The sequence below is a fragment of the Schistocerca piceifrons genome, chromosome 1 (genome assembly GCF_021461385.2).
Source record: "Schistocerca piceifrons isolate TAMUIC-IGC-003096 chromosome 1, iqSchPice1.1, whole genome shotgun sequence".
NCBI classification, from domain to species: domain Eukaryota; kingdom Metazoa; phylum Arthropoda; class Insecta; order Orthoptera; family Acrididae; genus Schistocerca; species Schistocerca piceifrons.
This window is the reverse complement of record NC_060138.1, coordinates 185,666,465-185,680,229: the sequence shown is the minus strand read 5'-3', so window position 1 is coordinate 185,680,229 and position 13,765 is coordinate 185,666,465. Positions and strand designations below refer to the sequence as shown.

Here is a 13,765-nt window from a genome sequence, read left to right as displayed (position 1 = left end):
TAGACTGGAAAGTTATATAAAATCCCAGTCCAGGAACAAAACACAGGACTTCATTCCTGAACAGCTGTTTCCTCAACCTCTTTGATTTCTTTTGACAAATGAACAAGTAATTAAAATCATACATAGTACAATAATGTAAGTATAGGTCAGTGGGAACCAAAACACCAGACTCAAAAAAATACTACATTTCTTCAAACTCATGAAAGATTCTGATTGTGAGTAAGACTGTGATATAAATCCTGACCCTTAACTTTTAGAGGCCGTGTTCTACACAGCTACCCCATCCAAATATGTCCCATAGCTCTTATTGAATCTTCAATCTCAGATAGTGTCAACTGAAGCTTTCCGCTGGACAATGAGGGCCATCTCTCTATATCACTTGACAAGAATATTCCCTACCAGAAGAAAAGGTCCAGATCTGAAACATTCACGAGTATTATAACAGTGTGCACTCTACTACACTCTGCTACAGAGTTAAAGATGCTTCCTCCATTCCAATTACAGTTTATTTCTGCCAGAGGTATGCTCTCCCCATGAAAAAGAGGCAACAAGGCACCATACAGCAGGAAACAATATGTTGAAGCATACATTATTACCAATTGTTTCCATTAATTTTCTGTGTCATGGGACCATAAATCATTGTTACCATAGTAAAGAGTAAATAGTAAAATAAGTCTTCATTCAAGCAGTACACAGATAATTTCTTATTCAACTTCCCTGAAATTTCCACTTCATGATGAGATCTTTAGAACTTATTACCTGAGTGACTGATTGAATTTGTCGAAGCTCCAATTTTGTGCTCATCTTTGTTTGAGACTGCAGTATGATATACACTCTAAGACACAGAAAAAAAACACTGCACCACAAAATAATTATCCAAATGGGATGGAAATTGGTAGGTATGATGTACATGTACAGAGAAAAACAGATGACTACAATTTCAGAAAAACTGAATGATTTATTCAATAGAAAGTGCTTCACAAACAGAGCAAGTCAGTAATGCATTTGTCCACCTCTGGCCCTCTTGCAAGCAGTTATTCAGCCTGATATTGATTGACAGAGTTGTTGGATCTCCTCCTGAGGGATATTGTGCCAAACTTTTGCCCATCTGGCACAATAGATCATCAAACTCCTGAGCTGGTTGGAGGGTCCTGACCATAATGCCACAAATGTTCTCAATTGGGGAGAGATCCAGTGACCTTGCTAGTCAAGTTAGGGCTTGGCAAGTATGAAGACAAGCAGTAGAAACTCTTGCCATGTATGGGCAGGTATTGTCTTGCTAAAATATAAGCACAGGATGGTTTGCCATGAAGGGCAACAAAACGGGGCATAGAATATCAATGACATGTCACTGTGCTAAAAGGGTGCTGCGGATGACAACCAAAGGGGTCCTGTTACGAAGAGAAATGGCACCCCAAGACCACCACACCTCGTGGGGCTGTATGGTGGGTGACAGTCAGGTTGGCATCCCACTGTTATCAAGGGCATCTCCAGACACATCTTATACTTAGCATCATGGCTCAGTTTGAAGCAGGGCTCATCACTGAAGACAATTCTACTCCAGTCAATGAGATTCCTGGCTGAAGACATGTTTGGAGACACCCTGGACTGTAATAGGATACTATCCTGAGTGCTGCGCACCATACAACTAACAACCGGGACCAATGCTCTGGGATGCCATTTCTCTTCATAGCAGGATCACTTTGGTTGTCACCTGCAGCATCCTTACAGCACAGCAGTACGTCAACAATATTCCATGCTCCATTTTGTTGTCCTTCATGCCAAACCATCCTGGGTTTACTTTCCAGAAAGATAATGCCCACCTGCACATGGTGAGAGTTTCTACTGCTTGTCTTCATACTTACCAAACACTACCTTTGCCAGCAAGGTCGCCAGATCCCTCCCCAATTGAGAATGTTTGGAGCATTATGGGCAGAGAGCTCCAACCAGCTTGGGATTTTGACAGTCTAAATGTGCCAATTGGATAGAATTTGACGTGGTTTCCCTCAGGAGACATCCAACAACCTTATCAGTCAATGCCAAGCAGTGTAACTGCTTGTGTAAGAGCCAGAAGTGGACCAGTTTGTTATTGACTTGCTCAGTTTGTGAAGATTTTGCTCTTTAATAAATCATTCAATTTTTCTGAAACTATAGTAATTTGTATGCCTGTACATGTACGTCACATGTACCAATTTTTGTCCTGTTTAGATAATTTCTTCAAGGTGCACCAGGCTTCTCCCATCCCCCCTCCTTGAAGTGTATATTTCCAAAGTACCCAGATCTAACTACTATGAATAATAATACCAATAACTATCACATTTGAATGTGAATGCTGATTTGGACAATTACACAAAATCATAAGAGAGGTGCTGCAGTAGTTCCTTTATCCCATGTAAATTTTGTTATAAAGTTATGTTCATGATAATAAATGTTCCATGATATGTATAAGAGAAAGGTTTCTGTACATTAAGTTTAAAGCCTGCTGAAACACATTGTCCACAATGTTTAGTACCTTTATCTTTTTTAGCCATATTTGATATGTAACTTGTTTAGGGTCTGTCCTTTTTCTGTCCTAATTTATTAAATATCAGCATGAAAAGTTCATAAAACATTTTGTTTTTATAATATAGTTTTTTGTGACAACATTCTTGAATAAATACATCATGGTGTTCTTGCCATATCAGACTTCTATTGAGTCTCAAACTTTCGACGACTTCCTCTATCATCCTCGTCAGGAGATTTCAGTAAGCTGTTAGGTACTTTATTTAGATGGCTGAGTTAGGTTATGAAGAGGTCAGAAAACCTCAAACTTCCATGTGCTATCAGGGATTATGTCTGTGTCTGAAAAACATTTTTAGGGATGCTGTGTGGTGTAACTGACTTGCAGGGGATAAATGTTGTCAAAAGAAAATTATTCAGAGTAAACATCTGTGCAAAATGTAATTTTTTTAACAGTATCCAAACTAAATGTTCTTAAAATTGGGTGGGTGCAACTCAGTGTGTTCAAAATAATAAGCATTGACCAGAACTTACCTTCATTTCATTGCTTTGCTGCAGATGATTCATCCTGTAATTTTCTTAAATGAGGACATACCAGAGAATGCTGCAGTTCCCAAAAGACATGTCAAGTCAGTTAATGTTTAAAGTGTACAATTTATTACAGCACAGAGTGCTCCTCAAAATCTTGCATTGTACTGGACTCCCCTTGTGATTTCTTGTGGGTCTTATATACTCATCCTAACAGTTGATGATGTGTACAGCAAATTTGCTAATTACTATTACAGAAGTTGTTGATAATTTCAAAAAATATTATCACCTAATGGCTGCAATTGTTTTCATGAAAAAAGTGAAATTATACTAATAAACAAGAATGATTACATGTTTGTTAATTTCTCTGAATTTACTTTAAACCAAATATTCCTACCATATTTCGTATTTCAAATATGAGTACATTATTTTTTTAGTGTGCACAGAATTTCAATATATATACAACAACCCAAATAAACACTTTGCTTACATTGTTAATCTGTTTTTGTTTTATTAATTACAATGAGGTAATTAGATGCTGTTGTGTTAGCCAATAACATAGTAAGCAGACAGTATGACAAACATAGTTGTTACTGGTTTCAAACATTATAATTACAGTGTATTTGTTATCTCTTTTGTTACTATATTGTTCATAAATGAAAAGCTCTAATTGCAGTTAAACAAATTGCAATAATGTTCCTACCAATCAGTGGAAGTAATATTAGTGAGTACTTTGACATAAAGTTTGAGAGTTATGTTACAGAGCTCAAAAGATGAAATTAATTACATGGATCCTACCTAATGACATATCAATTGATCAAGCAATCCAAATTAGCTTTGAAATAGTAAGAAGTATGAACTGTTAAATTTCACCTGATTTCATTAGAAGGTGGTGACTCGACTGATTTCTCTGTTGCTTTTCACCATCAAGTCCATTTCAGCATACCACTAAGGGTATAGCTGCTGTCCCAGGTGAAGTTGTTGTTACTCATTCTGAGCCCAACGACTTCTTTGATGACAGAATCTCAGTAAGTAGCTGCATGGTATAATATTTGCATTTCGTCAAAAATAATGTACCTGCTGGGATTCTGTCATCAAAGAAGTCATCGAGATACGGATCTGTAACAACTACTTCAACAAGGACAATGCCTACACCCAAAGTGGTACATGGAAATTGGGCACTAGATGCTGAAACACAACAGAGAAGTAAGTTGACTCATCTGTGATCTAACAGAATTGGCATTACTACTAATATTCTACAGTCATAGACAGTGACACAACCTCTGGTAGTGTACAGAATTTCGATGACTTCATGAAGTCAACTGAAGAAAGTACCTAACAGCTTGCTTAATTCTCCTGATGATGACAGTGGGTGGAAGTTATTGAAAACTTGAGACTGAATACAAATCTGACCCTGCAGGAACTCTGTGAAGCATTTATTCAACTTTTTTTCTGGGTTGACCAAAGATTGTCACATTCCAAATTCAGACCATTTCCTTTCATTGTTATTTCCTGTCCTTCCATCATTATTTCAGCTCTTCTTTTTCCATCAAAGGTGCTCTTATTTTCTTGGTTTCCCCACCTTGGAACTCTTCTAAGTTTAACACATTTTTTCTAAAGAAACTTCTTTCAGTCATTTTTGATTCTTGAAAAATTATTTCTATTCATGCATTTCTTAGCCTCTTTGATCTAAGATGTTGATGATTTATTTTTGTAGACATATTAGAATTGGTAATCCTTCCCATTCATTTTCTCAGAATGTAAAAAGAAGATCAACCTGCATTCCATTATTACTTCTAGTATTTTCTGGATATTCTGATAGATTTCTTCAGTACTCTATTTTTCAAACAATCCTTTGTTTGCATTACTGCCATTATTTTTCTTACAAGTCTTCTTTCTGATCTGTCCATTAATCTAGCTTGTAATCAGTTGGTAAGCTTTCATGACAATAATTTTATTTAACCACTGTGCTGTAGTGAAACTTTGAACAAATAACGTAATTTTTATCTCATTTTATAATTTTGTCATTTTCTACACAGCAAGGCCTGCCGTGAACCACTGGCTGATAGAAGCTATGGTTAGTTTAGATTTGACAGTTTTGGAAGGCTTAGAAGAATACTGGCTCCCTGTACTGTTCAGCGGAGGTGCTGTGATTCTTTCAGCTCTGGCTTCCATTCTAGCTGGGCCAAAATACCGGTTATTGCGTATTATACTTGTGTAAGTAATATACAAACTGTATTTCTAAACAGCTTTTCTTTTATTTACACCATTTAGTTATGGTGACATAACTTCACAGACATGGATGCTACTAACCTGCACCTTGCCTTTTGACATGTTACACATCATAACGGTTTTTCTGTACAATTGATCAATGGAACAAGTAACTAACTAACTAACTAAACACCTCATAATGAAAATGTGAGGGGATTGTTTATTATGTATTCACTGTAGCTTTATTAAAAGTTACTTGATGTACACATTTTCTTGTTTATATACAAACTGTATTTCTAAACAACTTTTCTTTTATTTACACCATTTAGTTATGGTGACATAACTTCACAGACATGGATGCTACTAACCTGCACCTTGCCTTTTGACATGTTACACATCATAACGGTTTTTCTGTACAATTGATCAATGGAACAAGTAACTAACTAACTAACTAAACACCTCATAATGAAAATGTGAGGGGATTGTTTATTATGTATTCACTGTAGCTTTATTAAAAGTTACTTGATGTACACATTTTCTTGTTTTCTTAATAGAAACTTGAGTAGTTTATTTGCAAATGTAATTTAATGGAAACAAAATTATGAAAACTGTATCTGGGATTTATACGAGCCCACCATAGCTTTACTGACATCTCATATGAAGTTTCATGCCCAAAGGCAACATAAAATTAATGAGAGGCTAAATCCAAATGATGGAAGGAAAGATTATATACTGTTACTCTGCATGTTGTCTTTTGGACATACTCATATCCAGTGAGTCCACAGCTCGTGGTCTCATGGTAGCATTCTCACTTCCCGAGCACAGGGTCCCAGGTTTGATTGTGCCACACTGCTGATACACTGCCTGATCAGCATTACAGAGAAGAACCCAAACAGCCTCACAGCCGCCCTGATAAATAGGTATCAACCAGCCTCAGAATAAGCACCAGTAAACGTACCAGCTGTACCCTACAAATTAAAATACCTTGGAGAATACTTCATGCAAAAAGGTTACATACTAGGCACAGCAGGAGACACAAGAATGAGGATGACCAAAAAGCTCTATGTGGAACTAAGAGGAGAAACGAAATGGAACAAGATTGTATCCAAGAAACCCACGCACAATTGGAGACAAGTGTGGCTTAACCTGCAGGAAAGCACACTTAATACTAACGTCAAAGCAACGTGGTACAAAGCAATAAACAACACTGTACCCACAAATGAAAGGTTAGTGGCAATTCACCTCAGATCATCAGGAAAATGTCAGACCTGTAATGAAAATGATACTTTGGAACATCACTTCCAATGCGGAGAAAGGAAACAAATATGGGAGACATGCGAAACGATGATGCCACTGATAAACAGAAGTACACCTGAAAGGATAAACATCAAATTATTAACCACCCTGGACATAAAACCTTTCCCCAGACAAAAGAAACAGAACACCACTTGGATTTTAGGTTAAACATGTATGCAGTAATAGAACAAAACCAAGAAGATGTCATGCAATACCTCTCGCACTTATTGGAGGAAAACAATAAAGCCATAAGATCCAAGAGGTACAAAGCAGAATTCTCGAACTTCCTGAGAATCGCCATAGAAGCAGCCTACAAGAGAGCCATGCCAACCCCCCCTGCCGCCTGCCGTCACTGCCAACCTGACTGCCATGGATGGAGCCCAGCTGAGGGAGGGCAGCGGACCACGGAAACGCCCACCGCTGCTCCAGCCCACCACTGCAGATGGTGCCATGCCTACCAGCCATCCCAGAAAAACCAGCAAAGTGCTTCTGTGAAGTTCTCTTTCAGTGCTGAGGGCAGTGTTTGTTTTGTGTTCAGTGCTACACCAATGCCCACGCTGGGAATAGTTAAAGTGAAAGCAAAAGCAAAATCACCCTTCTTACACCAAATCAATAATAAGCAAATAATCAGTTGCCAAGTCTATGTCCTTTTGTTTTCTAATACATTAGAAAAATATTGTCCACATTTATCGCTGCCAAAAAACTCATAATTAAAAACGATCAAGTCCATTATCATGACACAGCAAGACACAAATTTGACAAAATTTCAATACAAACGGAAAAGGTTTTAGAAATGAAATAAACGAACTGAACACAGTAATGCAATAAAAACAATAACTATGAAAATGTAAAACTGAAAACAAAATGTAATGAATTTTAAAACTAAACTTATATCTACTATATACCTTTGAATTGAATAAAGTTTTAAGTACTGTTAAAAAAAAAAAAAAAAAAAAAAAAAATTCCCTGTGGGGTCAGTGATTTTCACCTGCCCCCAAGATGACTGGGTGGTGTTGTGTCATCTTCATCATCATCATTCGTCCCCATTACGGTCAGAGGAAGGCAACAGCAAACCACCTCCATTAGGACCTTACCTAGTATGGTGGTGCGAGTCTCCCGCATCATTCCCCTACGCTCTGTCAAGAAGCATGGGACTTCATTTCATTTCATATCCAGTGAATACAAATTAATGTTATTCTTAAGTGTTCAGATTGTGTTTAAGGTCTAGACATCAGATAAAGAGATTATAGAGCACAATATTGTTCTTTGTGGGCTTTGGACCTTTAGGCACAGATCAAATTAATGTTGCATTTGAGTGGGAGATAATGAGACATGTGCAACAGACAACCATACACTTTTATGGACACCATATTAATTGTGGACTGCTACCCCACATTTTTCAGTAAACACTCCACAAAAAAGTCATTATCAGAAACTCAGTTTACACAACACGGAGACAGTATTTGAAGAAGAGTCAGGATATGCACATCAATCTTTTACCACAGCCTTGATTTTGTATTCACAATAGTTAGTTTCACCAACTCACATTCAGACTGTCACCATCTGACAACCTAGACCTAAGGCTATGCTCCACAACCATGATTTCATCTTTGGAGGGGGGAGAGGGCTGGGCAGTTTTCACTCCTCAGCAAATAGGAACAGTTTATAATCACTCCCACTGGTGGTAATGCTTAGACTGGTGGACAGTCAGTTCCTCTGGCCAGTGATGATAGAGTGCACAAAGTGAATGTGATTAAACAGAAGCACAGTCCAGAGGGTAGCGAAAGTCATCCTAAACGTGCACCAACATCACAGATAGTGATCCAGATCGAAAAACATAAACACAGAAATGTCAATCACTGTACTATCAATGTTGCATATCAAAGGCTTCAGAGAACAGTGAGAACTGCTGGACAAGTGCGGAACCGCATCAGTAGATAGACTCACATGACATCGTGATATGCCCATGGCAGTGGGTGAATTAATGCATCTGCCAGATGCATGAAAAAACTTTACAGCATGGCATCATTGTGTAAACTAAACTGTGGAGGGACAAAATGGAAACACATAACCTATGTGGTACACTAATATGGTATCATTTATTACATCTGCAACAGTGTATGTGGGCATACGTCTTGGGTACTTGTGATTCTGACTGCATGTTTTGTGCATTGGGAATGTATTATTCAAGTGCTAGGGCAACAGAATGGCATAGCAGAAATGTCTTGATGACTTCATACATGACTGGATTATTCAATGGAAAATCTGGGGTGGATAACGACAATGTTACAAGAAAGATAGACTGCCACTCACTATATAGTAGAGATAGTGAGTCGCAGACAGGCAAAACAAAAAGACTGTCAAACAAGTGAACTTTTGACCAAATGGTCTGATTCTAAGGTAGACAACACACGCGCGCGCGCACACACACACACACACACACACACATATATATATATGTTCACGCAACCACAACTCACACACACATGACCGTTGTCTCCAGCTGCCAAAGCTGAATGGTGAACAACTGCCAAGTTTGCTTCAGCAGCTAGAGACAGTGTTCATGTGTGTGTGTTGTAATTGCATGAATGTGTGTATATGTTGTCTACTTTAGAACAAGGCCTTTTGGCCAAAAGCTCACTTGTCTAGCAGTCTTTTCGTTTTGCCTATCTATGACTCAACATCTCCACTGTATGGAGAGTAGCAATCTTTCCCTTTCATAAAATTGTTATGATTGCATTGCTGGCAGATTAGAGGCCAACCATTCAGTGCAATGTTGGCTAGGAGTTGAATGCTGTCCAAGCTGTCTTATTACAGGCATGGTGAAGATTCCAGGAAGTAGGAATCATTCAGTGGCTGTAAGGGCCAGGTAAGCCATATATTACAACCCACCATCAATATTTTAAAAATATTGCAAGTGCCAGAAGACATCAAAGTGACATATCACATGGCCTGGCTAGAAACCTCATGGCAGCCTCTTCTGGCATATGACATATTGTTGACTTAGGTTGTTTTCCTTCAAAGGCACTGCATCATTCAAGAAATGTGGTATCCTGCCCACTGTGTGAACCCAGGGACGGGAATGAAATAAATGAATGAATGGTGTTGGATCTGTTCACATATACATCACAGTTTAGTCTAGAGAGTAATTCTTGCCAAATGGGACTTGTTGCATTTCTGTCAGTTCTGTAGAAAAGGGAGAGTGTAGTGGACAAAAGTTCCCATTGGTGTGAGCATGTGCACTGCTGCATATGTTTCCTTAGGAGTACTGTGATGACTGATATCCAATAGGGCTGACACCATGCAGACCAATATTTATTCCTTTTTTTGGTGCTTATGGACATGTGTTCTGTCTGATGAATAATGATGGCATACCACATAGGACTGGTGTGGTAGACAAGTACCTGCAGCATAAAGACATCACATATATAGAGTGAGAGCTCTTTGAACTTCAATTTCACTGGTATGAAACGCTCAAGACTGAGGAGGAATCACAGACTAATACCACCACCATGGAGCATTGCTGACCTTGGGAGGGTGCCTTTAAAGTAACAGCTCATCCACATTGCTAACAGTTCTCCAACTTGCTGGGCTCTATAGAACACAATGAGTGAATGAATGAATGGGGGGCATTATCACAAGCTGGCATTTTCTGTATTGCCGTGTGATGCTATGCCATCACAGGGAGGACACCACATTTAGTAAAAGCTACCCATTGCCTGCACCCAGTTTTCTTGTGTATCTTGCACCCGTCTCCCTATATCCTGCGTCAGAATGTTACCAGGTCACGTATTTGTCTATCCATAGTCACTGTACCTCACATTACTTGAGGAATCTCAAAGAGCTCATAACTTATGGATATGAGTGTATGTTTTTAACAACTGGGCCTACAAAACACCTGTAATGCTCATCTCTTATGTTGATGGCATTTACACCTACCTTTTCTACTGTATGTAACATTACAGTTCTGTATGAGATTATTGGATATCTTGAATGCAGTATTTTAGTGAAATATGATTCTATGTTCTCCTTGCACATTCTGTGAATATTAGCCCCCTATTTGTATCTCCATGAGGAGGTTGCATGGGACTGGTGAAATTTGTGGTGTACATTAACTTTTCTTAGCTCATTAAATGTGGACCAGAATTTGTTTATTTCTTTGGAGACATAAACAGTGAATGGCTTTACTTTGAAGAGAATTCCATCACTTGACTTCCATGTCTTTATTAGACAATGACCATTTTGTGTGTCATCCAGCACCTGTTCTTCCAGTTGAGAAATGTGAGAGTTGACAAATAGTAGGATGCATACTGATGCCAGTAACTAATCAATAATTATTAAAATGCTGGGAAAGTGGGTAATTAAGATTAGTGACAGCACATGAAATTCTTGCTACAAATACTTTTAGATAGTATACACAATGATTTGCAATTATGCAGCAAAATTTATCTTGCTAAAAAATACTGATGCTTTCCTCCACTGGACCATAAAAGAATATAGGCACTGGGTATCCCTACTGCAAATTAATCTACTTAACATGGAATTCAGATATGCTGACGCCTTATAAGATGATGCTATGAACTATGGTTAGCAAGGGAGCTACATCTTACACATTACCTTCTTCATTAGAAAACTGAGAAAACAAGTACTTTTTTCTAGTATTTTGATAGAAAATACTGAAAACTAAGTTGAACACTTCTGAAACTTATGCAACGAATCCTATATTACCTTACTTGACATTTTGCATATTCTGTCATCAGCTAATGATGTTTTAAAGTTTCTGAAAGATTTATGAGCTAATGAAATGTTTAGAATGTTTAAAAATGTGTTAATTCATGCTTGAAGTAAAATAATTGTTGTAGAACTGCTAAAATTATAACAATTAATGAGATTGAGGACAGAAAATTCTTTTTGCAAAACTCAAAAAATATGTTTGAAAGCCTTAGTAACACAGTAGATTGCTCTCATCCAGTTATCAAAGTCACCAGCATAAATATCTAATATCAGGTATCATTCATAAGGAATGTTTTTAGTATATGCAGCAGAGAATATAAAAGGAGAAAGTGATGTAACATGCTCTTGCATTTTAAATTTTGCGTATGGTAATAGTATGTTCCATTAAATCTCATGATGATATTATTTGTGTAAGTTTGACATTTCAGGTTAAGAGCTTTAATTCAATTTTAAATTATTCTCTCAAGTTAAAAAAAAAATTCATTTCAGTTTTATACATTTTCAGGTATCATAATGTTTGGGCAGCAAGTGACTATGCATTGGAAGAATGTGTGATGCCACTGATTCAACAGTATCGTATGCTACAACAGTTTCCTTTGGCATCTCATAAACAATTAGCAGACACACCAACATGTGCCGTGTGTCTCGACGACATGCGCATTCTTGCAACCCGAGTGACTCCTTGTGGTCACCTATTTCATGCAAGATGTCTGCGTCGATGTCTCCTACTTAGCAGGCTCTGCCCATTATGCAAGCAAGTTATGTAATTTTTTGACTAATAATATACTTGTTTGTGTGTTGTTTCAGGCTTGATTATACTTAATCAAACTTCTCTTTGACTGGTGTTCCCAATGCAGAATCATGAAATTTCACATAAGTTCTCACGTCATAATTGATCCTTCATTTTGGAGGTAGTAATAATTGCAAACACCTTTACTATGGCATGGAGTGAAGTGGGTTGTAGCTGTCAATATAGTTGCGGAATATGGTTAAGTGTGTTCGGGAAGGTAATACAGCATAATGATATTTGTGTTTGTCATTCATAGTATGAGGCATAAGGCTGATGTGATGCTCTAGTGAAAACAATTCAGGTAATCAAAAGTCATCCTCAGGAAAAAGTGTATTACCATGTAGCATTATGTAGGTTTACCAGCAGCTGCGGAAGTTTAGGTTTGCAAGTGTTACATTTGAGAGTTGTAGATGACAGGTGATCATGATAGCAGAGGACTGCTCATATCTTTATAAATCACAGCTGTTATCAATAATATTCATGGAGGTGTTACCCACTAGTAGGAGAAGGTGTCTGACCAATGGTACTATTAATACAAATATGAATATAGCTTATATTCACTGTACTGCCACAGAGCAAACTGTAAACATTTCTTCTGTAGAACTTTTATATAAATTCAGATTCACAAAGGAATGTTTTCTGTGTGCAGAATGAAAATTATGATGTTAAAATATCAGTCTGATGCCCTTTTAACTGTAAAAAAGTATTTTTATTGTTTTCTGGAATATTACTACTTCCTGGATCTTATTTCTTTGAGATGAAAGGAACTGAATGTAAAGAAAGAACTTTCTGACAGTGTTCAAAAGTTTGAAATGGGGGCTTAATTCTTTTGTCACCCACTGACAAGCAGCATATAAATTATTAATACTGAACAGTGTATTAAAGATCTGTAATGATGAAATTTACAGTTATGTTCTGACAAATATATCAATGAAAACAATCAATTTTTGATAAAATAATTTAATTGGATAGATTGGATTGATTTCCTTCTCATCGCATCTAGTCAGTCTCTCCTGACCTGTGGTTCTGAGTGGCTTTCCCAAACTCTATCCCTTTTCCTAGACCTCTCCAGTCCTTTTCCTGCACTTCTCTTCCTCACCCTTCAACCCTTCTGCCTGAAGAAGGACCTTCTACCCCTCTTCCTGAAGAAGGAGCCACTGGCTCTGAAAGCTTGCTTAATTATAACGTTTTCTTATATGTGTGTTCAGCCACAGCTTGTTGCATAGATTTTTATTTGTCCAATTAAGTTATTTGATAAATCTATCACAACATACAAATTCAGATCTGAAATAGAATGTTTCAGCTGTGACTTAAATGCAACTTATTGTTTCTGTAAATGCTTCAAGAGCCATATACAAAATAAAAATGTGTTTTTGTCTCAAAAACCACTTATATTTGAACAACATGTTTTTAAAAGTCAACTTGAGATTTAACAATTAATGTGCACAGTGTTTTTATAGAGTTTCTTATTTTTCCCATTAACCTTAAAGGCAACAACACAGTTACTGTAATGACATGGTCAGAAGTCCAAATCTTCACACCTTATCAGCCATGTTGAGAAAGCCTGCAAGATGAGAATGTTAAATTACATTTTATGCATTTGATGAAAAGAATAGAAAAGGGGCAAGGAGAGTAGGATAATTACTATCTCAGTAGCTGATACTGACCACAAAATTGTCTGCTTGTCCATGGAGAAATACTGTAGCC

General features: G+C 37.4%; 1 protein-coding gene across 1 annotated transcript in view; it reads left to right on the top strand.

Moving 5' to 3' along the window:
• LOC124793304 overlaps positions 1–13,002 on the top strand; it is a 75,158-nt gene extending 62,156 nt beyond the window's left edge. The window contains exons 7-8 of the mRNA XM_047258009.1: positions 5,067–5,244; positions 11,774–13,002. Coding sequence (XP_047113965.1) covers positions 5,067–5,244; positions 11,774–12,035 — 440 coding nt within the window. The 3' untranslated portion in view covers positions 12,036–13,002. The remainder of the gene's footprint in view (positions 1–5,066; positions 5,245–11,773) is intronic.
• The last annotated feature ends 763 nt before the right edge of the window (positions 13,003–13,765 follow it).